This window comes from Rosa chinensis, chromosome 2 (genome assembly GCF_002994745.2).
Source record: "Rosa chinensis cultivar Old Blush chromosome 2, RchiOBHm-V2, whole genome shotgun sequence".
NCBI lineage: Eukaryota > Viridiplantae > Streptophyta > Magnoliopsida > Rosales > Rosaceae > Rosa > Rosa chinensis.
In genome coordinates, this window is record NC_037089.1 from 56,061,657 (window position 1) to 56,087,564 (window position 25,908).

At 38.1% G+C, this 25,908-nt stretch overlaps 3 protein-coding genes across 7 annotated transcripts; 1 reads left to right on the plus strand and 2 right to left on the minus strand.

Annotated features, from left to right (window-relative positions):
• Positions 1-1,254: 1,254 nt before the first annotated feature.
• LOC112184345 (ATP-dependent DNA helicase DDX11) lies at positions 1,255-6,381 on the minus strand. 3 transcript variants are annotated; one of them, XM_024322604.2, is made up of 9 exons: positions 6,146-6,381; positions 5,255-5,908; positions 5,090-5,178; positions 3,928-4,281; positions 3,327-3,626; positions 3,002-3,235; positions 2,692-2,913; positions 1,873-2,443; positions 1,255-1,609 (listed from the first exon to the last, which is right to left on the minus strand). In XM_024322604.2, exons 1-9 carry the CDS (start codon positions 6,288-6,290, stop codon positions 1,578-1,580), a joined length of 2,601 nt encoding a protein of 866 aa, XP_024178372.1. In that variant the 5' UTR covers positions 6,291-6,381; the 3' UTR covers positions 1,255-1,577. The 3 variants fall into 3 exon arrangements, with proteins under 3 accessions (XP_024178372.1, XP_024178371.1, XP_024178370.1); XM_024322603.2 differs by having other exon boundaries at positions 1,255-1,634; XM_024322602.2 differs by having other exon boundaries at positions 1,257-1,697.
• Positions 6,382-13,033: 6,652 nt separating this feature from the next.
• LOC112188629 (60S ribosomal protein L37-3) lies at positions 13,034-14,036 on the plus strand. Its single transcript, XM_024327780.2, has 4 exons — positions 13,034-13,192; positions 13,281-13,416; positions 13,603-13,704; positions 13,787-14,036. Exons 1-4 carry the CDS (start codon positions 13,190-13,192, stop codon positions 13,831-13,833), a joined length of 288 nt encoding a protein of 95 aa, XP_024183548.1. The 5' UTR covers positions 13,034-13,189; the 3' UTR covers positions 13,834-14,036.
• Positions 14,037-15,517: 1,481 nt separating this feature from the next.
• On the minus strand, positions 15,518-22,281 carry LOC112186942. 3 transcript variants are annotated; one of them, XM_024325520.2, is made up of 16 exons: positions 21,814-22,281; positions 20,892-21,285; positions 20,629-20,806; positions 20,368-20,507; positions 19,108-20,287; positions 18,901-19,001; positions 18,660-18,804; positions 18,397-18,465; positions 18,233-18,278; positions 17,779-18,143; positions 17,558-17,637; positions 17,326-17,461; positions 16,383-16,566; positions 16,167-16,249; positions 15,923-16,077; positions 15,518-15,753 (listed from the first exon to the last, which is right to left on the minus strand). In XM_024325520.2, exons 1-15 carry the CDS (start codon positions 21,920-21,922, stop codon positions 15,943-15,945), a joined length of 3,345 nt encoding a protein of 1,114 aa, XP_024181288.1. In that variant the 5' UTR covers positions 21,923-22,281; the 3' UTR covers positions 15,518-15,753; positions 15,923-15,942. The 3 variants fall into 3 exon arrangements, with proteins under 3 accessions (XP_024181288.1, XP_040370487.1, XP_040370488.1); XM_040514553.1 differs by having other exon boundaries at positions 15,518-16,077; XM_040514554.1 differs by having other exon boundaries at positions 15,518-16,077; positions 20,892-21,309.
• Between the last annotated feature and the right edge of the window lie 3,627 nt (positions 22,282-25,908).

The window sequence follows — 25,908 nt, forward strand, 5'->3', positions numbered from 1 at the left end:
GGATTGCAAAACAACCACCCTGCCTCATTCTTTACCGGTTTTAATATTGACCATGATTATATGGATCATGAAGATATTGACATTGAATCTTTTAAAGTCTTAAAAGCATCAAGTTTTTCAATTAGAAGAATAATAAAGGTAATAAAATTAAGTTATTCAATCTTCTAATTATCTATATACCAACCTCGTTGATGTGAGAGAGAAGAATGATGATTAGTAATCACCATATTAATGTGTCGAAAGTAATTAGTGTTTAAGGAAAACTGAAATTTGGGGAGAATTGAGTCGTACTTTCATTGATAATATGGACCTCTTTATATAGAAGATTACAAGACATAGAATCAGAGTTGTATAAGAAAAGATAATCGTACAATTAATCAGATATCTATGAATATCTCCGAGAATATCTCTAATTCAAAACCCTATTACAACTAGGTCAAGTAACATAGAATTTGAACATTAGCATTTTTTTTTTTTTTGAGAAGAGAAAATAATTAGCAATTAAGTCCATAATAAATTAAAATAACAAAAAGGAGAAAAAAGTTGGAGAGAAAACCCTATTACAATTAGGTCAAGTAACATAGAGTTTGAGCCAGACACATATTCTGAATTTACTTGAACATTAGCATTTTTTTTTTTTGAGAAGAGAAAATAATTAGCAATTAAATCCATAATAAATTAAAATAATAAAAAGGAGAAAAAATTGTTGGAGAGAGATGAGGGAGAAAAAGGATGGGTAGGAAAGGAAACATAGGAAAAAATTAGCAAATTTTTTTTTATGGGGTGTGTATTAATAAAAGAGGGATATGTATATATAATTACTCTTTTAATTTTAGCATCCCTATAATAGAGAAATTATAAGGAAGCTGTTGTTGGAGATGCTCTTAATGCCTTTAACTGAATGGAAATACATTTTAATTTTGATTTTCTTTCAAGTTGATAACTTTAATCCTCTAAATTTCTGAAAATCTTTAACATTAACTGCCTTAAAAAAGTGAGTGCATGCGCTTGTGGAGTGGTAAAAAAAGTGGCTTCCCATTTGGTGTTCGAGCCCCATATGATGGGAGGAACCAAAAAAAAAAAATGCCGTTAAAGTAACATTTGGCCGCGTAACCTTTCCCATTAGTTGGAATGCAACATTGAAATAAAAATCTACAAGGTTGACTTCAGCTTCAAGATAGGGCTCATCACGAAGAAGCCAAGAACAAAAAACATTGAAATAAAAATGTGCAAGGATGTGACTTCAGCTTCAAGATAGGGCTCAGCACTATGAAGCCAAGAACAAACAAAAGCAGTGCTCTGCGTTAAAAGAAGCCTGAAATTCTATAAATGTTCAACTATATATCAGATTGCATTTTGGTCTAGTTGGACAAAATTTGCTGCTCACAAAGTTATAATACAATCAAAGCTTTGTAAAATTTAACTACTACTGCATTCTTATCTAACAATCTCAGCTGTCATCAACTTCTTGGAATCTATAGCTTACAGCTGAGATCATCTCTTTTTGTTATAACTGAAAAACTGATGCAACATCCTATGAAGTTGGCCGTAATCTCCTGAAGCAACAAAACGATCCTTTATCCACTGTGGGAGCTTGCTAGTTGGATGCCTGAAATTCCGTGTTGAGGAGTCAGCTGCATAGCGTGTATCAACTAGTAAAATTGCTGCATAATCATTTATATGCCGGATTGCTCTACCTAATATAGGCAAGAAAAACCCACTTCAATTGAATGAAAAATTATGTTAAAAATGTGGATCATAAACTAAATATAATTGTGTGATATGAGTGTGGCTACAGACTATATGGAATTCAAAGTGGCCAGCACTAAAAGAAACTGATGTTGAAAGATATTTATGGTTGTAAGAACATACCGATGGACTGGTTTACAGCTTTCATGCAAAGATTCTCATAATATTCTTTTCCTCTGTGTCTGCAACTTCGGAGGATATCAAATCCTTCATGTGCTTCTCCACTGTAAAGTTCATTACCACGTAAAGAATTGGTCATCTTAATCGAATTTGAATTTCCCAATCTTTCAATGTGCTTCACCCTCTCCATCAGCTCAACATCAGAAGGGCTCGCATAGGGCAGTCCAACCATGACTATACACCGACCCATCCCATCACTCAAGTTGATGCCCTCCGATATCTTACCACCAACAACAGCAAGAAGTATGGCACCACTCTGAGAAGGATTTTCTTTCCTTTCTCCTGAAGACAAGGTATCAATTGTTTCCTTGTACTCCTTCAGAACAGATTCTACATATGTATTCTTCCTAGGCTCTCTAAATAGACGCTTCTTCTTCTTAATTCTATCGAGGATGCCTGAAGCCTCCCATGCATTGTACACCTCTCCTTCATAATCAAATGAAGAGAAGAAGACAACGATTCCTTCAGGAACCACTGTCACCAAATTGCAAACCAAACGCCCTAGCTCCTGTATCTGCAGATTTAAGCCCATTAGTTTAATAGTCAGGCGCCATCCATTACAAATTCGGAAATTCAAGGATGACTACTAAGCAGGGGGCAAAAAAAGGTGCTACTGTAAATTTTTTGACAGATCTTTCCACTGGAACCAAGCTGCATATATTATTAGAAAAACAAGAACATATAGGGAGTTATGCAAAATGACTTCAACTAATAAAAAATCAAAAGAGATTACTTTAGATTGGAATGTACGTAGTTACGTACCATGATTGATGACCTTCTAGAGCTGTAACTAAAATCGAAAGGCTGACCAGAAGGGCCACGAGCAACTGCAACTGGTAAAATGCTCTCTGGAGGAACAATGTGGCTACATGAAAAGAAATGCAACTGGTTCGGTGGTAACCAAGGAAAAAGCCGCTCCCTCGTTTCTTCTATGGGTTGCAGAGTTCCTCCAGCCAGTAGAACAGCATGTGCCTGTTCCACAATCTGTGGGAAGTGTAGAGTTAATAATTCATAACTTGGACAATGCCAGCAGTGAAATCCAGCCAAGAAAACAAAGAAAATATTGGCAAACCTCAGAAAATATCTTCTCCCCTGTGAGCATAACATATTTGATGTATCCCCCTTGCTGCCCAGAGCATGTTGGTTTAGTCCGTGAAATGATAATCCTCCCATCACCATCTTTGTTTGTCAGTGACAGCAAAAAATCAGCTAATGCCTGGAAACTAGACAGAGTGCTTCTTTCTTCACTATCATCAAGTGACAATTTTTTTTCAAAGCTGGCTAGTTTATCCCCATATCCACTGATCTGGCAAGCCAAATACATTTCCCTATGAAACTGAGAAATGGCAGGGAAGAATAGAACCAGATAATAATATAAAGTGGAAAGAAGGATTCACCTTGTGCATGATTTTGCTTTCCTTTATATACTCAAGCAATTTAACCAAGTTGATGTTGTCTATATTGAGTGAAAATAAAAAATCATTGATGGCCATAGAGGAAGTAGGCACACCATTTTCTCCAGAAGAGTTTTCAGTATCATGGCAAGAACCTTCATAACCGGTGTCCTCATTGAGCAAAACTCGAAGAAAAGCCCGAGTGAGCACTGTGAGTGTTTGGATGTATCTGCGGTTTCCAGGTCCCAAGAGATTGCTAAACCTTGCAAAGTACTTTTCAATATTGCACTGCACATCTTCCAGCTGTAAGAAAGTCAGGAAAACTGGTAAGATGTCAAATAAACATTATCCAAAAACTATATGAAATTTTCAGCATTTTTAACTTGGTGCTGATTGGTTTTCAGCTCAGATTAAGGTGAAGAGTTTAAGACACTACAAGATAGTAAAGTTGTCCTGTATTCTATCAATTGACCAGATGACTTGATACAAAATGGATTTAAACAAGCAATCAATGAGCATTCAGCCAAATACTCAAATCAAATGACAAGATTGTCAACTTGAATTCAAATTTGACCAGATCAGCAAATGTTCAACTATCAATTACCTGTGACAAAGTAATTTTTGAGTCATACATGCTGATTAAGGAGTCAGCTAGATTGTGGGCCTCATCTATGATAATAATATTGTTCTTTAGATTCAGACCAAGTGATTCGCGGGATGCTTTTGAAAGAAGAGATTGATATGGTAGAACCACCAGATCAGCAGCAGGAACCATGCTTCGGGAGCCATAATATGGACAACACCTCGTGTTCCTTCCCTGATGAACAAGATCTTCAATATCCAAGGCACCGAGTTGAGACATCATGTTCTTGAATTCTTTCTGTTGTTTATGTTTCCTAAGCATTGGGCATCCACAAGAAGCCTTGTTCCTGCGAATCCTTCCTCCTGCACCTAAGCTCTGCAGGTCAAATCAGTCAAGAGAAATCCCCTAAAACAGAACAAGCTAAATCAGACTTTTGAATTAAGAAGATAGGATACCTTTCAAACTAAGATATATGCAGTTTATAAACTAACTACTCCAAGTCCTCATATACAAGAATTGCATGTTTCATGCCATGTGAAACGGACCGATTAGAGTCAGTGACCATAAATGCTTAAGTCAGACCAATTTATTCTGAACCAAGAACTATATTCTTAAGGAATTGGTTATATAATTCCTCCACAATCAGAAGTATATAACTTTTGCGTTTACAAGGAAATCAAGCATGCAGTTAGATAACGTGTCTGTGTATTAGCATAAAGCCTACAGCACAGTAAGAAATAGGTCATCTGCTGTATATAAAATGATCAGGATTTCCTTATCAAACATATATACTTGCATTTGTTAGCATTCAGCTACCAAAGAGCAGTGAGGGATTAAGAGCTAGGAGCTAGGACAATCTAGTGACATCTAATCATGGTGTGGATCCATAACAAACCAAAAAACAATCCAGATGATCAGAAAGTAGGAAATAGTTTTCTCATAGTAGTGGTACCAAGGTAGATTCACTTCAAAATTCAGGTAGGGATAAAATTTCCAACTTAGGTAGCAGACAGACAAAAATAACATTATAATCGAAGGCAATCAGACAGGAAATCAATAAGAGAATGACTAAAAGGCATTAGTTAGTATATCAAGAGAAATCCAATCCTGTAAGTGAGGAAAATGCGCCAAAGCCAGTAAAGTTCAATCAAGTAATGAGATTATAAATGGATATATTTGTTACCTTGATTTTAGAAACTTCCTTATTCTTGTTTTTCTGAAGTTCCAAACAGCGTTCATTGATGCGAGTTGAATTTCCAAGTTTCAATACCTCTGAAATGGATGCCTCAGAAGAATGAAAACAATTTTACAAAATTGTTATCTAATAATGCAATGATAAATTCCATACCTTGGTTAATGCAGAAATTCTTCCTTGAGCCCAAACAAACCACCTTCATCTCATTAGCAAAGACTGTCTTTCTCAACTCCTTTATGAACTGTGAAAGCTGTGAATGTGTCCGACTACAAAAATAAACCTTCAACTTCTCTTCCTCCTCATCTTCATCATCGCTAGACCCATCTGCTCCATCTTCCTCGTCACTTGACGAACTAAGAGAAACCCCAGCAACCTTCCTCTTCGACTTCCCAGCACACGGAAGACCTTCCTCATCACTCTCATGTTCTTCCAGCAAAAACTCCTCCTCATCATTCAAATCCACAGCATCACTGCTCACTTGCAAACTCTTTCCCTCCTTCTTTGTGCAAGACTCTTCCTCAACACGCCGAGAGAACAAATCAGTACAGTTTGCATGGTTCTTTCTCTTATCGGCCTTGCGAAATCCACTCCCAAATTTATCCTTCTTCCTAGACTTCTTCTCCTCACCCTGAATGTCATTGTTAATAACAGCATTCCTCATCCAATCAGGTTCATCATCCGAGCCAAATTCACCACCTTTAGCACTACTATTGTCAGTTTCAACCTCTTTTTTCAATTTCTCTTGCTCCCTCTTATCGACCACCCATTGCAGAGCACTACAAATGATACTTAGAGTTTTACCAGTCCCTATAAAACAATAAAAGATAAGCCTTTGGACCAAATACCAGAAAATTCGAAATCTTTTTTAACAAACAATCAACTAATTCAAACAGTAACAATCTTCAATTTCTGGTCTGTCTAATACACCCAAATTTGCTCAAGCCTAATGCAAAGCATTGTAACATATGGGTCTTTCAATTAAGCTCAAAGGGTCCAATTTTCCATAGACATGAAGCAAGCGAGAGTGGGTGGTGAGTGAGTTACCGGTGGGGCTTTCGAGCATGGAGAGGCCGCCTTGGTTGAGAGAGTGATAAAGGGCGTTCATGAAGTCGATCTGGATGGCGTAGGGTTTGTAAGGAAATGCTGGGAATTTTGGGGGCGCCTCCCCATTTTGGTTTTCTTCTTCCATTTTCCTCTCTAAGGTTTTTCTCGACTGGGTTTGCGAAGCTGAAGAAGCTATGTTTCGCGCGCTGAACTAGACTACTGCCGCCCAACCAATGATGGGCCTTTTGAATTGGGTAAACAGTGATACACTCCCCCAAAACATTTAATGAGACAAATTCAGCTACCGGCCCTAAATTATTCTATCAAGGTCAATTTGATATCCGAACTTTCAAAAGTATCAATGTGATACCTAAAGACATATTTTGACATCAACGTGATACTTCCGTCAAAAATTTCTAACGCCTCTGTCTATTTACTGACGTGTCAAGCACGTGGAGAAAAAAAAAGGTTAAATGACCTACTTAAATGTTAATTTTTTTTTTCTTTTCATTTCTTCTTCTTCTTCTGGGATTTTGTTCTAGCCAAACCGCCGCAAGCTCCGTCACCACATTTCCTTACTTACCTGACAACATCATCAACCACCAACCACCCACCCCAAAATGAATCCCGATTTCCGCCTCAATGACAGTTACCTCCCCAACATCAAGAATCCCACATTACATGTAAATGTAGCAATTTGAGAACTTCTAATCCAATTCAAATTGAGAAAATAAGAACAAACAATGTTTGAAAACAAGAACAAACAATTCAACTTCTAATCCAAAATTTCAATCTCTCATCTCCACTACCAAAATTGGAATCCCACCTGAAAATTTTCAAGTCAATATGAGAGGCAGCCGGCGACCCAAGCTGTCGATGAACCCAGGGCCACAACCACCATCAAGGCCGCTCTACCACTTCTGCCACCGCGACTCCCACGCCAGCTTCGCCAGCAGCCGCCCCTCCTCCATCGGAATCGGCTGCAGCCCCGGCGGCTTCATCTTTAACGTCGACCTCTACAAAGACCACTCCTACCAGCAATCTGCCCTCTCTGCCATCAATTCCTACCTCTCCTCTCACTCCCTCCAAGTCTTCCTCAAATTCCCCATCCCTCCCGCCAAAAAGATCACCGAGGCCCTCAAATTCCTCATCGCCCACCTCGATTAGCTGTCGCTGGCTCAACAAGTTCATGATTTGAAACCCTACCGTCAATTAGCACCAATGGCCGAATTTGCTCGTCGTGATTCACTAGCTCTTCCAACTTGTTTGTAACAACAATCACCTAGATCAGAATTCAGAGGCGTTTCTGGACAACAACCCTCTCGGTGATCGTCGAATTAGAACCCTCTCCAATCACAGCAGATGAGAGTCGCCGATTAGAGAAGAGACAGACAGACAGACAGACAGAGATTGAGCTCTGTGCTTCGTTTTTTTTTTTTTAATTAGCTGGTAATGAAAGACTATTTTGCCCTTGATAAAAATATCACATGGGGCCCACATGCCCACGTCAACAAATAGACGGGGCCGTTAGGTCTTTTTTACGAAAGTATCACGTTGACGTCAAAATATGTCTTTGGATATCACATTGATACTTTTGAGAGTTCGGGTATCAAATTAGCCTTAGCAGAATAGTTTCGGAACGGTAACTGAATTTTTCTCTATATTTAATCCGTTTAAGCATTTGCATAAAAGGATTAACAACTTACCTTGTGTTTGACCCTAAGAGACTGTTTGCTAGCCTTCTTGGTCGAGCCAAACACCTCGTATACTAATTGTCCATTTGATACAGGTCAAAATGATCCAATTTGCTATTTTTCGTCATTTTTATTGTCTATTTCTTCTTCCAAACGTGAATTAATTTTGAACATCTAAAGTAGTAATGGGCTAATTTTGAAAGTTTAGAAAAATAAATTGGTTAATCTTAAAAGAATAGAGCAGCAAATTTGATGGAAATGTAGCAAATTGGCTAAAACCGAACTTTTAGATTAGCAAATTGGCTAATTTTAAAAACTTAGGGTGGCAAAGTGACACTAAGGTGAAACCCAGGGTAGCAATTTGACAATTATGCTTAGAAAATATGGACTAATCACGTTTCTTTTTATGAAATAACAACATTTTGATGAAAATGGAGTTTATCTGGTTATCTAAGGAAGTGGACAAATTACAGTTTACAGAAAATGTTGTTTATTACTGTGAATTGATCCTTTGTTTCAGACCCACAAAAAAAAAATTCTATATATATATATATATATATATATTTTTTTTTTTTTTAAAAAAAAAACAAAAGAACTACAACCAAAAACTTCTTCAACAATCAACACCTAAATGTTCCAGGAGAAAAGCCTGAGAAACGGAAATGGGTAGTGCTCAAAACCAGCTTTGAGCTTGAGTATTATGGCCAGCCTTGGCAATGGCATCTACTAAGAAATTGGTCTCTCTCTTAGTATGATGGAAGGAAGCCACCTGAGTGAGATTTGGAAGGGTTTTAATGTCTTATACTACATGTTTTACTTGCCAGGGAGTCAGACCGAAACTAGTAATACTATCAATAAGCAATTTGGAATCACGCTCAACTACAGTATGAGTAAATCCATCCAGGCTGCATGTAATCCTGCTCGTACAGCTAAAGGCTCTGCCGCAAGAATATCCTGCTAACCAACATTATTGCTAGCTGCCAAAATAGGTTCTCCAGTTGAGTCTCACTTGAGTTCAAAATCACAAAACCATCAAAGTCAAGTTTTAGGTAGCCATACGCGCCTAGAGAAAAAAAAGTCCAAGCGTGAGATCTGTGCTCTTTCCCGGTGCCCTCACCACAGCACTCCTATCCGGGAGAGGAGAGTCCTTGGTGTGAGCCCACCGTTTTTATTTTCAATCAATGCTCATCTCCTTGGTTTGTGGTTATGTAGGAAGATGTTGGTGCGAGCCGGTCTGAGTCTGCTGATCAAGCGATGGGGTCGAATGGTTTCAGATCACGTGACGGCAAAGGGGGAGAGGGGTGTTTTGGGGGTTGTTAATCCCGATCCGATTGTTGGTTGGATGGGGTAGTTTGGGCGGCCGTCGAGCAAATCGAAGATCCTTTCCAGTTTGGATCTCGATATGGGTTGGCGTTTTGTCCGTTGGTGTATTGCTTCATGCGGAGAGGTCGTGCGTCTGTTGTGGTCCATCAACGGTGGTCGTTTCTTGATCGAGGCCCGGTTGGATCACCGACAAAGGTTGGAGGAACGGGATGGAAGATCCGGATTGCAGCTGAGGTTGTTGCAGGTCTGGATCGAAGTTTGGGTCGGGTGTGAGCTGCTTTTAGATCTGGGCTTGGCTTGGTTTCTAGATTTGGCTTAACTCTGATCCAACTTTGGTCTAAGCCTGGCGGGTGCACCTTGTTCTTCTTCAGTTTTTTCCAACTTTAGTTTTAGTTTTCTGTTATTGTTTGTGGTTGACCCATTTTGGGTCTTGTTGTGCTTCAATGCTTTCAAACACCAACGCCTATTGTGATGTTGATCCTCTAAACAGATTCTATCACGTGTATTCACTAGCCGAAGAGGCGGAGATGACTGGTGCTCATTCTTCCTTCTTGGGTCTGAGCCACGACTCAATTGGTATGCCGGCGTTGGCTCGAACCATTCTGTGGCCCGTTGCCGGTTTATGGTTATCTGTAGCCTCATTGGTGTTCTGGAGTTTTTAGCTCCATTTTTTGTTTATTAGAGTTTAGAAGGTTATGCTCAGAGTTAGAAGTAGGTCTCTTGGCTTTTGTACTACATTTCTTCCCTACTTGTAACTTTCCTTCCGCTGGAATAAAGTATGGATGATGATTAGATAAAAAATAAAAAAATAAAAAGTTTTAGGTAGCCATGCTTTGTAGGAATCCATTTAATGAACCAACGAGAAGGGTTTTTTGTGGGGGAAGAATGGACGGGGAAGAAATGCAAAAAACAGTAATTGTAGCAATCCAATTAATGAACCAACGAGAAGGTTTTTTTGTGGGGGAAGAAATGCAAAAAAACAGTAATTGTAGCAATCCAATTAATGAACCAACGGGAAGGTTTTTTTGTGGGGGAAGAAATGCAAAAAAACAGTAATCATGCGAAAGTCTTGCTGCGTCATGAACCACTTTTGTAGGAACAAATAATCTTTTTCTAAAAATCAGATAATTCCTGACTTAACGATGCACCTGAAGGCTGCGTCACAGCCTATCATAAATATATATATATATATATATATATATTTTGTCCAGATGTCGGGGACGTCTGATTAACGATGCACCTGAAGGCACACCAAGACGGCAGCAGATTAAGGGAAGTGGCACTTTCTATTTTCTAAAGGGTTTCTATACACCAAATATCTATATATAGTTTGCATATGAACTTTCTAATGGGTAGCACAACTCGTGGTTTTCTAATGGGAGAAGTACACCAAATATTTATATATATATATTAATTATTTTTCTTTCAAAAAAAAAATATATCTATATATACGCCTATGCGGTATGAGCCTAATACAGAACAAGGAGAAGAGCAAGGAGGAGGAAAGGGGAGGAGGCACGGAGGAGCTTTGAGGAGAAAGGAGGAGACGGGGAGGAGCTCGATCGGAGGAGGAGAAGAAGAGGGGCAAGGAGTACAAAGGAGAAGATCGAGGAGGAGGGCCAGGAGCTCGAAGTACAAACTACGTACAAAGGATGAGCTCAACTGGTGGGGAGGAACCAAATGATGATGGGATGCAGTTAGGCAGCGAAGCTGACGACCTAGCAGGCGAGTATCTTCACCACAAGACATTCAACGACCGTATCTTGTATCTTACCAACATGTTCGGCGTCTGTGTCGTGCTCAAGAACGGAGGAGGTTTCGGAAGTAGTCCGTCTCCCTTTGTCACAGACTTCCTTACCACGCGTGCCCTTCTTCTGGCTTTGTCCCTCTACACCGTCTCACTGGCTACTGCAGATGCGCAAACTCACTCCAATGTCGAGTCCGATCGGGATGCAGCTGAATTCACGAATAACATTACCGTCGTCTGTGGCACTCTAGTCTTGACTTTACAGTTGTTTCTTCTTTTTCCAGCTTTTGGGTGGTTAGCCCTCGTCTCTTGGACCATTAATTTGGTGAGGGTTTTAACAAAATCGTGGTGCTACTTAAAGAGATTGTATCAAACTAAAGTTGCAGCAGTAGTTGACGAATTCAAGACTTTGAAGGAGCTCATCGTGAGGTGTCTTGCCGGATTGAAGACTTTGAGGGATGGCGACACCACCCACGAAACAGAGGAGGAGAATGGACGTCCTTGAAAAGAGTACGGTGCTTTATAGTCATATAGTGCATGCAATTGGTTGGCCCGTACGTGTTCTTGGCGTTGTTTTTCGAATTTTGATCGTGTTCAATTATATGAAGCATAGATTAAACCAAAACTGATAGAGGCCACTGTGGCCTATGTCTTCAGTAGTAGGGTTTTACTTTGTACAAAGTTGTAATGTGTGAGCGCTTTGCCTTTCTATTGAATTGTCAAGTTTGATCTATTAAATAAGAAAGTACTGAGAGTGAACTTCAGGGGCCATTCACAGGTTCCCAACCGTAGTTTAGAGGTTTTTTGTTTCGGTCAACTGTAATTTAAGTTCATCAAATGTCAATTTCTACTCTTTTTTAGAGGAAGAAAAAAAAAACAATAGATGATATGATTTCAACAACAACATATGTATGATATTAAAAAATTTGCAATTAAATGAAATTTATTTTTCTGTGAGTTCTAAAAGTGATTTTGAGAAGTAACTTTGCTAATTTTTTTTTTAATGGTGTTTCAGAAGCAATTCTAAATAAAACTTGAACTCAATTGAGAGTGGTGAGAGCTTAACATTTTTTGCCGGATATTGGTCTAAAATCCCCGACCAAAATAGCCTCTGCTTTCTCTGGGATTAAACAAATGTATGTCTCATTAGATGCATTTCTAGGAAATTCATCAAACACCTTCATGAAGTCAAGGTTCACTATGTCACTATCAGGGTGAATGGCAATTGATAATCTATACGTGTCTGAATGGTCTAATATGTATCTGATAATCCATATTAAAAATTATGTCTATAGCAAAGTTAGTAAAAATGTTCTTATATGTCTATGGTGTCAGAGCATCTTTAGCAGACTCTCTATTGTGGCTCTTTAGCTATTTTGGAGAGCATGTTTAACTTTTTATCTATTTTAGCAGCTGCACAAGACTCTTAAGTGGCTCTCTATTATAACTTTTAGCTATCTCGCTCCTAAATATAGAGAGCGGGATGTGGCTCTCTATAATTTAAAACATTCACTTTAAATTGTTTTATGTAACTTATAAATACATTTAAACTATTTAATGTTCATTTAAAAAATAATATAAATTCAAAACTAGCTAAAATAGAGAGCATTGATGCCGACGTAATTCTAAAGTGGCTAGCTAAAATGACTTTGTAGCTACTTTAGCTAAAATTTGACTAAAAAAATGGCTAGCATTGCGAAAGATACTCTTATATGTATCTGAATTGATTTTTTATTTATTTAAATAATTAGAAACGACTATTGAAAGATAACTGAGGAAGATGGGTGTGTTCGAATTAATATGTACAAAAATGTTTTCTATGGATTAGGAACTAGCTATCCTCAAATTCTCCCAACAATGATAGACCGAAAACTCACAAAAGAGAGATGGTGAGGATCTCTGATTTACGACGATTAAGTTGTTAAACAGCGACAAACATGCCATTATTTTTCGGTTTGGTTATTTAACCCTTATCAGGTAAATTTACATTTGGGTATTGTTATTTAGTTAGAATTTGGAAAAAAAAAAATGACTCTGCTCTACACCCAAACGGCCAAACTTGTTGGTATTTGGTAATTTAGTAGAAGGGAGAAGGTCCATTGCATGAGGCCCATAGCCAATCTGCAGCCCAAATTTGCCAGACTCGGAGTTCCACCTTAACCTACTAACCTAGCACACTCATATGAGGGATCATATAAATTCTCTCCCTCTCCGCCGCTCCAGCTCTCTAGTCTAAACAGCTCCATCTCAGTAGCAGCTTAGGGTTTCTCTGCCGCACCCATGGTACCCTTTCTCTCTCTGCTCCTCCCTCTATTCTCTTCTTCTACGATTTCACAGATCGGAGTTACTGACTGGTTTTTCCATCAAACAGGGTAAGGGAACTGGAAGTTTCGGTAAGAGGAGGAACAAGACCCACACCCTCTGCGTGAGGTGTGGCCGTCGCAGCTTCCATCTCCAGAAGAGTCGCTGCTCCGCTTGTGCCTACCCAGCTGCCCGCACCAGGAAATGTACGAAACCCTTTTCTTTATCTCTCTCTCTCGCTTCATGATTTTGTTCTTGTAGATGGAGTTTTGGTTAGGATTTATGAGCACCCAGAAAGGGAATTTTTGATTTTGATGAGGTTTTTGTAGTAAAGTCATTGCCTTTAGAATTGTTGTGGTTTTGGGTTTTTGATTGGTGTGCTTTGGAAATAGTCAACTGGAGTGTGAAGGCTATCAGGAGGAAGACCACCGGGACCGGAAGGATGAGGTATCTGCGCAATGTCCCACGCAGGTTCAAGAGCGGCTTCAGAGAAGGTACTGATCGTTTTTGTTTTGTACTCGTTGATGTCTAGTCTGGTTTTTGTTTTGCGATTGATTGGTTTGTTTGTTTGAACAGGTACCGAAGCTGCACCAAGGAAGAAGGGAGCTGCAGCTTCTGCTTAAGTATGTGAGAGTGTCATTTTGGGTACCGGTCATAGCTTTACTAGGGCGCTTTATGATTCTGGACAAGTTCTTTAAGAACATTGTTATTGTTATTATCGAGGGCAAAACTTCTATTATTGCTTTAGTTGCTTTGAGTTTTGAACATGAAATGTACCAGACTAGTTTTACTTTCTAATTACATGATGGTTTGATGATATCTGAAATGTTGTGTTTTGTTGCTTTGACTATGAATGCTCAACTCAAAGTTGCTCAATGCTTCGATTTGGAGGAATTGACTACATACTTGTTTGAATTATCTTGTGTTTGAGCGTATGTCTCATCCTAGTATTGTGAATAACCCATTAAGTTGAATTTTTTTTTTCCTGAATGCTAACTACTGATTGGCTCATCTCTTAAGTAATTTGGAAAGTAATTGAAGCTGTAGCTTTGCTGTCTGTCTTTCCGAGCTTATATGATTTTAATGTGACAGTAGGCAAAAAAAAAAAAAAAAACCAGCGTGGTCTGTTGATGAATCATAGTGTTCGGCTTAAATGTAGTGTTGGTGCTATTGATTCTGTTGGATTAGTGTTGGTTATCTATATCTTGTATTCTTGGAATTGAAATGGAGGGATGGTTGATTCCATGCTTTTCAGTCTTAGATACCCTTGTTGAAGCATCCTAGTTGCCAGTTGCCACCATCTTTCAAGTGCCGGGGCTGGTCATAAACATGATTGCTTTTAGCCTAAACCCTTTAATTACCATCAAGAAGTTCTTTTGCAGTTTGTTTTTTAACTACTAGGTTCTGTTGAAGACATTGCATGGAATTTTTTGGAGGCTTATATTTTTAGGTATTGATGAAGGTGCATTTATTTCACTCAGGAGTAGAAAGGTAAATCGTATGACTTGTGTCTTACAGCTTCCGCACCATCTATTAACCTCATGGCGCGACATGCCATTAGTATTACTATGATTTCCACTAGTTGTTTTGATAAGAGCAAATGCACGGTTTGTAACTAACCTAGCATTATTTAACGTGTCCATTTGGGTCAAATTTTGTCTGTTTGTAAATGGCCTAGTTACCAGAGATATGATCACTTGGCAAAGTATTATTTTTTAAACAGACCTCAACAAATTTTTTTATTCTCGAGTTGTGCTCGCAAACTGCAACAATATTTGCTCCTAAGCCCCACTGATCTGCTTTAAAGCATCTTTTTCATCCGAAAGGCAGCATATCATCCACCACAATCACTTTGAAGGATGATCTCTCACTGTTGCAAACTTTGACTGAGTTTGCCTTGGTGTTTTTGTTCACATCCACAAGAACAATTGTATCGCTGTCAACAAGAAATGTAGTATGGGTAAAATTACACACGATCTGCCTCTTTGATTTGCCACATACCGTTGCCAAGAAGATGACATTCGTTGATGAAAAGGTTCTTGGCGAAACTCTTTTGCCGATGACTGGCAAAGGTCATCTCATTCAGATCAAAATGGCAATCAAGGTGGCTCTAGTCTCACACTGACTAGTTGTCCAAGGTGAGGGTGATGGATTAGGTACTGCAAAGGTGTTCCTCACATACTGAAAAGATCTGACTGTGTTGATAACTCGACTGAAAATTTGCAAAGTCAAATATCAAGTTGTCTAAATATATTAGTATAATATGAGTATGTGCTATTATTATAAGGTAAAGAGAGGAACTTTGTATTACCGGGCAAAAAAAGATGAAAATTCGTATTAATATTTCACTAATCTGAAGATTTACATTGAATTTCCTCAAGGAGCTAACTAAAGAGCTACTTACAAAATTCAGACAAGAACGAATTGATTCTTTGGTCGCCAATACAAATGAATCGTATATAACCGCCTTCAAAATGAACTAAGCAGACAACAGAATCATGTTGTCATACCAAGTAGATCCGTGCTTGTATTTTGTCTCAAAAATTGAACTATACTCCCACCACTATTGTGCTTTGAACTCACCAAACCTATGTTTTTCTTCATGCACCTGCTTAAATACATGTTCCATCTCTGGAAATGCAGATGAAAGCAGTAGCTCGAGAAGGTCAAAAGCCAGTTGCTTTAAGCAAACAGATGACTGCCCAAGAAAAGATTGAACTATACTCCCACCACTATTGTGCTTTGAACTCACCAAACCTATGTTTTTCTTCATGCACCTGCTTAAATACATGTTCCATCTCTGGAAATGCAGATGAAAGCAGTAGCTCGAGAAGGTCAAAAGCCAGTTGCTTTAAGCAAACAGATGACTGCCCAAGAAAAGAAAAGAAGTTGTTACAAATGAGATAGGACAGGCAGAGATAACCGGCATTCTTAACTAATTAATGTCTATAACTACCTGAAGAAAGTAATAGAGATCCTTGGCACATTTGTCATACTCCTTGGTACCAACAAGACTGACAATAGCAGTTGGTGCATTATCTGTGCATTCAGAAGTAGAAAGTATGAGTATGCAGAGTATGCCACAATCACATTATTAGACATAGATTTGAATGGATATTCTGCACGTAAAATGCAGAAAATAATTATGGGTTCTGCTGAGCCATATGTTTACCGATCATTAATTCATAAACAAACTTTGCACGTCGATCTGCTTCCTGTTGCTGCTGCTCATCAAGTCTAGGGGATGATATTGCCATAGGTCTCTGACCCTGAGGAGAATTTTGGGCTAAATTTGAAGATGGCTGCGGTCGTCGCTTTGGATGCTTGCTTATAAATATTCCATCAGGCCAGAGTATCTATTTAGAAAAAATGGCAATCCAATTAACACCAACATAACCTTCTAATTTACAATAATCTTCGAATGAGGAACTAATAGAAGCTTTGGACTGATAATGATATCAAGAAAGGGAAAGAGATGCATTAACCAATAACTTATACCGAAAGGTCCACCCTAACATATTCGATTTAAACTAAAGGTTATTATTTATAATGATGAAATAGCAATCAGCAAAGATATTGTTTTTTTTTTTTGTGGGGGGGGGGGGTGGTTAAAATCCACACCAAATACAGTTTAAATAATTTTTTTACTCTTTAAATTGCTAACCAAAAAGAGAAAGAAGAAAAATCTTCATCACACAAGCCTTAAAGATAAAGCACATTCTAAATTCAAGACCATATATCCCTTCTAGAAATATCTTAACTTCTGTTGCCCTGGCTACATAGAAAACACTAGCACCAACTTTTTCATACTGAAAACTGAACTACTTTAATCTAATGAATCTCCATTACTGGCATCAGTGAGAATAACTGGAAGCAGAATATAGTTGCACTTGTAAAAGTTAACTTGTAAACCTTCTAAACCACTAAATTTAAATCTATCTGAAACACTAATAAGTGCATGACAAAGCAAGCAAGTAATTTAGTGAAAATGGAAAAAAGGAACACACACACACACACACATAAATATATAACATAATTTTATATATTTATATATTATTTTATATGAGCTTCATTACTCATTGAAACTCTAAGAAACAATCAACTTCAAAAAGTACCTGCTCAATTCGCTTAATCCCAGAAGCAACAATCGATCCCTTACGCAAAAGCTGGATTTTCTCAATTAACCAGTCATCAAAGGCGTCACCCATCCCTAGTTGTAGTATTTGTTTGGCCACCCAAAAAGCCTTGCGCCTGTGGTTTCAGAAATGCAAATGGCACTACCATGTGAATTTGTTGAACTGAATTTCAGGTTGCATGTATTATTCTAAAATGACATATAAAAAGTACCTGATCCATCCACCATCTTGGAGCTGAAAAATGACATCTACCAAATCTAATATCGGAACACTTACATTTGGAGGCACCCACTGCATCAATAAGAGTGTTATAGAGGAAAGATAGCACATCAGATGATGATCAAGTGCAATAACTCTAAAAACATGAGTATATATCTGTATCAAAGTCGTAGGAAAACAAACCAGATAGAATCATAGAGCCTGGAAATTTACCTCCATAGGAAGGGTAGGATCTGTAGCAGCATCAAGAAACAATTCATATTCCTGTTCCTCCCTTTCTTTTGAAGTCTTTCCGGAGTTCATGAGAGAAGATTCCTGTTTTTGTCCTCCAGTGCTTGAACATGTGCCAGGAGTATTGAGTGGATTTCCAAAATCTTTGCCAGGATTTTTGACCGGAGAAGAAGAGCCTTTTGCATTTAATCTTAGTCCATCTCCAACAGCATTATTCTTCACTTGTAAAGTGGAATCCTTAATTCCAATGCCAATTTGTTCCCTCTTCGAGGAAAATGGATCAATCACAGGCTCACCGAAATTTAAAGCCCTTTTACTCTTTTCAGATGGCTTATCATCTAGACCAACTAGAAAAATTACAAATGATAAATCAGAATAAGTAACAAGAAGGAAAGAGACAAATGAATTTAAAATTGTGCAGTTAACTGATTTTCACCTGACAGTGTTTCGATTATAGAAAATGAATTTGAAAATAAATAAGTCTGCATCAAAAGATAAAACATGATAAGCATATTTCCCATGAATAGAAAAGTCATAACTCTTCTCAGAGAAAAATCAATGCGGCCTAACAAAACCCAAAAGAAGAAAAAGGTATTGAACCTGGGAGTCGACACTTAAGAAGTCCCAAACTTCAATGGACCCTGAGATTGTTGGAAGCTGCATAAGCTCCTGAGGACAATGGGCAATGCAAGTTTGAATCATTAAAGGCATAGCCCAAGAAGGAATATTAGCAAAATCAGAGACAAACAAGGTTGCTATGTAAACATTGGGCGTCCTTTTCATATAATAAGCTGATCATCATGATTCAAATCAAATACATATGAAAAACGAATGTAAGTCAATAGTAGGATTGCATTGTTAACCTTTAAGTATTTGTCAAGCAATTTACATCTTTCTTGAACAACAAGTAAATCCAAACCACTTGACAGAAAATGCTTTGGTGGCAAATGAAGGTTATACTGAGGAAACTCTTTTAAACGCCGATGTAGCTCCTCAAAATGGCGAAATCTATAGAGAACAACCAATAATTTTGAGTTAAAAAAAAATTAGAATATTATCATTACCAAATATATTATATACTACATAAGTAGATTTATCCAGCACCTTCTTTTGATTGACCAACTATTGTTATTTACATCCGTCACAGATATGGAATATACAGCAAATGTTTTACAGTCACTCTTGACAATATTTGCACCCAATACCTGCAGCAGAAGATATGCGGTACATAATCAACGTTCATCATTATAACAGAAAACAAAATATAAGCATGCAGGATCAAGACAAGTTATTGAGTTTAAAGGTAAGTACCTCACATTTCAACTTGAAAAAAGAATCCACTGCCAAAGAATTTTTCAGGGAATTATCAGATACAGATGGTGCAGATGAAGAAGTGGCTGCTCCACTGTTAATTCTACCAAAATTTTCATTTTCAGAATCATCGCTAGAGTCCTCAATATGGGCATGCCCTTTTAAAGATTTGAGTATGTCCTGCCCATCTCCAGACAAGAAGCTTGTTCTCTCAACCTCTTGCCAAACAGGCAACTTCGTATTGCTTGGTTTAGATTTTTTCTGCCTAGACCTTTGAAAGCGCTGATTCCCTTTACCAGTCTTTTTTGCAATATGACGTTCAGAATTTTCAAGTGGGTGATGGATGTGAGATACAGTCATACCTCTATTACTTCTACCATCCCAAACTTTAGTTCCAGGAGAATCAAGACCTGTTGCACCGTCACTTTCTTGATCTTCAGAAGTATAAGAAGTACTGCTTCCTGAGTCGGTCTCCACCAACCTCATAGGACTGTGTTGATCATCTTCCTCATACAAAGCACCTGGAGAGCGATTCAGTATGTTTTGACCTTCCGGGTGGAAAGAGTTGTTTACTCTAACCCGATTGGTAGATCCTGACTGAGAGGTCAGATTGAGCTTAGATACATTTTGCTTATCGGTGGGATTAGATTTTTCCCTAGTATGATCCCCTGCAATCGACTTCCCTCCGGAAGAACCCTTTGGGACTTGCGCCGTTATCGAATTTTCACCTTCCTTCTTTCTGTAATTTCTCCCTTTTGCCCACATATTTTCAAAATTTTCAGGAGCAAGGGCTTGAGTCTTTCTGCGAGATATCAGATCTAACATGTCTCCCCATTCTCCTCCTGCGTTATGCTGTTCTACAACCCTTTCATTGATACTTTGGGAGTTCATTCGCAATGAGTTCCATGGACGAGAAGATGGAGTATCAATCGAAAGCAATGGGTCTTTTGATCCATTCACATTTTCTGCCGCACGTCTGTCTGCAGAAGTTCTGGACTGTCCATTTTTCAATTGCACAAGTTCAACACCTGTAACAGAAGGGTCTAAGTACCTAGAGAAGTGATCAGATGAAATACTCGACGACTCCTCTTGTTTGGATAAAAATTCCTTTTGTCCTGTGGTAACACCTTTAGATTCGTTCATCTTTATGACCAACTGCTCAATTCTTTCATTAATAAACCTGTCACACAAAAATGGAAGAGACAATTTAACAGCATCCGAGTATAAAGAAACATGAAGCAAAGAAGAACGAATGAATACCTTGGACTAGCCAAGTTTAGGACAGGACGCATTACTGCACAAGCAAGAAGCTCTCTGACAATATAATGGAACAAAGTGCACTGCAGATCTTCACGCTTGAATGTGAGAGAAATAAGGCCATCCATCAGATGCTGCAAAACCTGTAGATACACGGTACAGTAAATATGGTTATCAAAACTGAGAAACTGGATTATATGAGGAGGGACAAAACCTTAGTCGTCCCAGATAAGGTTACAAATTGACTAAGCGAAAACAAACAACCTTGTGCTCAGCTTCAGCAGAAAATAGAGCAGGGTGCAATTTGTTTTCAGCATCCAAGACGAGTCTTAATTCCATATCTCGTTTTTCAATTGTCATCAATTCTGATTGTTGCTTTGGAATCTTTGCTTGTGTTATGCGAAAAAGTTCCAAGTGAGAGCATATCAGATTGATAAGGTCCCTGCATCATCGTAACATAATATCTTCAGAAATCATTCTATTCTATATTTATAACACCCAGTTAAGCTATTTTTCGTGACAATAACCTTGTGAGAAGATCAATCAGATTTATATTCCTCACGCGTGCTGAAAGTTCCCCAAGGACACTATTGATAATGCACACCAGTTCCTCTGGACCTTGTTTATCTGGTGTTAGACGAGAATACCATAGATCTGTCACAAACTCAGAAACTAGATGCCTGGTAAAATGTTCTATAGCTTTCTCAACAACAGGAGAATTAACTTTTCTTCTCCACTCAGACTTTCCAACCGTGTTAGGCAATGGAATTGGTTTGGTTTGGAAAGCATTATTTGCTGGGGGTGGTTTATTGTTGTATGCAGCAGCTTTTCTTCGCATGTCATAATCCAGAGATAAGTAGCGAAGGATTACAATCAAGGAAGCAGCGGCAGGCAAGTTGACCAAAACATTGGAGCTTGTCACTGAAATAAAACAACAACACTAAGCTGCATAACAAGGAAAGAAAACAGCATGAACATCACATACAGCAAGCGCGTCCTAGCTTCTAACACAAGTAATCAAAATACCAAAGCATGCCCTTATATGCCAGGGAATGTAACAGCTAAAGCATGCCACCTACAACTATGTTGAACTAGCACACCATTCAAATAAGCAATAATTACCCGATTAGCTCTAGACACAGCTTCAGTTACTTATCTAAATAGGAATGCATTCTACTCGAACCCGTGTCAAAGCCCTCGATCCAATTTGCGCATTGCCCCCCTACTTAGCAAAAACTCAAGTATTGAAACAGTTACCCGAAATTGAATAGTCTTATAACTTACTAGCCGCACAATGCACATTAACACTGTGATCCTCAGAGACACCCTAAATCCAATATCAACACCGAACTAATTCAAAATTGAGCATAACCTCTTCATCCCAATACCCGATTTTCGATTCGAAAACAAACGTGAACAAAAAAGATGTAGAAAGAGAAACCGACTTACAGGACATGAGATATGAGAGGCCAACGACGCAAACGGCGAGGAAGACAATTCGCTTCTTGGCTTCCTCAACAAGGTCACGGACATTCACAAGCTGCCTTGGCGTACTCATCTCCAATCGAACCCAAGAACCCAAATCAGGCCCTGAATCAAGCAATTCTAGTCTCTCGGATCATTCCCCCGCTCGGGTCGGATACCCAAAACGAATCGAACCCAGTGCATTACGAGGATCGAGGAGTGGGAGGGGGATTGGAGAATGAGAATTGGGAAGTGGGAAAGTGGGATTGGGAAGAAGAGGGTTTGGGTTTGGGTTGAAGGGGAGGACCGTTAGGTTGGGATATGCAGGTGGGTTTGGGTTTCTATTCTTCTTTGATGTGCAATGATGTGTCACTTTCTGTATATGATTATTTATCTGTCAATGTGTGTTTTGGATTTCTGGGTTTGGAATTTGGAAATTTCAACTCTGCCAACGCAGTAATGAATCACAAACAATATATATATAAAGGGCGTACATTTTTTGCATTTCCTAAACTACGTATTTTGGAATTTGATTCGATCCGAATCAAATACGTATGTTGTATTGGATCCAAAACTATGTATTTGCCTTTTCAGGGAAATAAAAAAACCAATGACCACTAATTAATAGTACACGGTCTAAAATTTGAAAACTAAATTATTAATGTGGATGTCAAGATACTCTCAGTAATATTTCGTAAGACAAGTTCAATAAATTATTTTCGATTTTAAAAAAGACATAATTCAATGAAATATAGGTTGAAATGCGTTGAGATTTTGTATTAAGAACAACACATAATAATATTATCAATAGCAGCATTTGTTTATATTTTAAGCTATATAAGTGATCGCGTGCAAGTGTGCAACACAAGAAAGACAATTGCACTCTTTATATATATTGTTAAAGACCAATGTAGGAGGAGCTCCGATGATAAAGTCAAAAAGCTTATTAACTCGAGCAATGTCTAAAACAATTGAAATACATTATCTTTAAATGAAAGCATCTTAAAGTTATCAAACTCAAATGGGATATACATAGAGAAAAACTTAATTTATTCGTATGAGATAATTTAGAACTTAGCAAGATGCTATTTACAAAACTAGCTTTTAAATCACATCAGTGTAATTTCAATCAAATTTTGACATTTATTGTATACTATTTTATCACAAGAATGCACATAGCTAGCTGGGCGTAGCAAAGATGACCTCTTCCCCTTTGATTGTTCTGGTTCGAACATCACATCATGATCGATTTCATAAGCTAACTGTATGTGATTGTCATTGATGATCACATCAATTTAAAGACTCAAAAGAGTTGGCCTCCGTGGCAGTCCACTGTTGGAGATATTAAAAGACTAGCCTCCTCTTTCTAAATTATTCCATATTCTTTGTGAAATTAACTCTATCGTTGATGCTCTCGGGTGATCATGCATGATCTTCTCTTCAAGATAATAGGATCTAAGAGAAGGTTCTCTTCACAAGTGTGCTCTCTACTTTTAATTTGATTCTTTGAAATTAGTTAGAAACTTCTCTTATCATAATTGTAGTTATAATTATGTATCTTATTGTAAAACATACATATATACACATGCCCTTTCCAATAAGAACTTCCGCACTAATTTGTACTCTTTAATTATAGTCACTCATCTTGTAGGCTCCTCTTTTAATACATGAATCCAGCAAAATTTAAGTTCTGCAGTGTATATATTTATGAAGGTGTGAATTATGATTTCATAATCATTGAAATATTTCAATGGTTAGATCGTCGCCACATCAGCTGGTTTCATCTTTTGGATTTGTTTTTTTTTTTTCAAACCAATGTCAACATGCCGTTATCTATCGGATTGGACAAAAAAAGAAAAATGGTTTTCCATTCAAACTACGATATATAAGATCTAGAATCCTTCAAGAACAATAAGATATACATCAGAAAGCTTAATTTTCAGATTATGGTAAACTAAGACTCAAAAACTTATATGCATCCATCTTTTCTTCGCATTTCCTCATCTGCTTCATTCTTAGAAAGCTTGGTTTTCTTCGAATTTCAGTTGGTCTAGCTCTGGTATCCAATTTGATTAATACCCAGATTGAAATCATGGTGGAAGAAGGTGGCAGCGAGGTTTTGTATGTACAATTCTTGTACATGTCGTATTGGCATTCCCATACAAAGCTATGACAAGATCTCTTTACTGATCTCGGAGAATCACAAGTAAATGCATATGCATATGCATGAGATTGCAATGTGTGTTGTAATCCCCGAGTCAGTAGTCAGTTTCATGTGGAGTTAGTTTTTGGAAAGTAGGTTTTGGGTTTTATGTATTTACATTTTTAAAGATTTTTTCTGGTTGTTAAAATAGTGGTGTTGATGTCCTAGGCATTTTAGGACTCGTCTATTCCTAATTGATTTTCCTTAAGATTAGTTGGCTATCTTATATGGAAAGTTTCTTTCCAAATTAAAGGGGAATTAGGGTAGAATCTTGGGGGAAGAGGTTTTTGCCGTTGGCCAATCATATATACACAAATATACACGGTCAGAAGGGGAGAACCTAGACGCAAGAATATTGGTAGAGTCTTGCATGTTTGCTTGAGATTGAGTCTTCACAAAGAGTAATTAAATACACTTGGTCCATGTATAAGTGTTATTGATTGTCTTCTCATATGCATAAAAACTCTCTTGAGATTAGTAGAGAGACGGTGAAGAAAGAAGAGCGATATTTGGTGATCGTTCAAATGAAGGAGTTCTAGAAGGAAGACAAACTTTGTGTTAGCTTTTGTCTAAACAATGTAGCCGATCTAGTGCTATTCAAGTTTGTAAAAGAACATATCATTTTTAATACGATGATCTTTATTTTGGGTTCTCAAGAGTAAGAGCCTGTTAGGAATTTGACCTAAAATTCCTCTTGCAGAAGCAGACAAGTGCAAAATAATATAGATAAATGATTGAGAAAATAAACACAAACTTGTTAACGAGGTTCAGCAAAGAACTTTGCCTACGTCCCCGGACTGCTTGGGTTTCACTATAGAAGAAGAAGAATACACGAATAAGAATACAAGAATCTCTCACAAGAAGTTCTCACCAACTCTCAAGACCTCACTTGCTCTCTCTGTTTAATACTTCAAAGACTTGATCTACTACTACAACCTATGCCCCTATTTATAGATATCTAACTAGATCCTATAAGACATTGGAAACCTATTCCTAATAGACATAGAAACCATTACCAAGTAGGATTATGTAAGCAGGTAAGAAACAATAAAAAAACTCCTCTTTGATCAAGGATTAATAAATCCTTATCCTATGAGGAATTGGATCCACACACCCAACAATCTTCCACTTGGAGTCGATTACGCCAGTAGCTAACATTCTTCAATACTCTTCAATCATAGCCAACACAAAACCCATTATCGCAGCCAACATCTCCTTCTTCAAACTTGGAGACCAACTGAAGCCAAGCACAGCTTCAGTTTACTTATTGACACAGACTTAGTCAACATATATATCAGCAGGATTCTCACTTCCTTGAATCTTCAACAATTGCAACACTTCATTCTCCATGAGTTCTCGTATGTAGTGATACTTCATAGGAATGTGTTTAGTCCTTGAATGAAAAGCAGGGTTCTTTGCCAAGTGAATTGCACTTTGACTATCACTATGCAATGCACAATTCTCTTGCTTTTTATCCAATTCCTCCAACAGACCCTTTAGCCATACCATCTCCTTACCAGCCTTTGAGACTGCTACATACTCGGACTCCGTTGTAGATAAGGCCACTTGCCCTTGCAAATTTGAGACCCAAGATACGGCAGCACCACCCACAGTATACACATAACCGGTAGTACTCCGACAAGTATCATGATCTCCTACCAAGTCTGCATCAACATATCCTTGTAATTCAGTACTACCTCTCTTGAAACAAAGAGACATATCAGTAGTACCCCGAAGATACCTCATGATCCACTTCATAGCCTCCCAATGTTGCTTTCCTGGATTACTCGTGTACCTACTCACAACTTCAACTGCATGAGCAATATCGGGTCTAGTACACACTATAGCATACATTAAGCATCCTACTGCCGATGCAT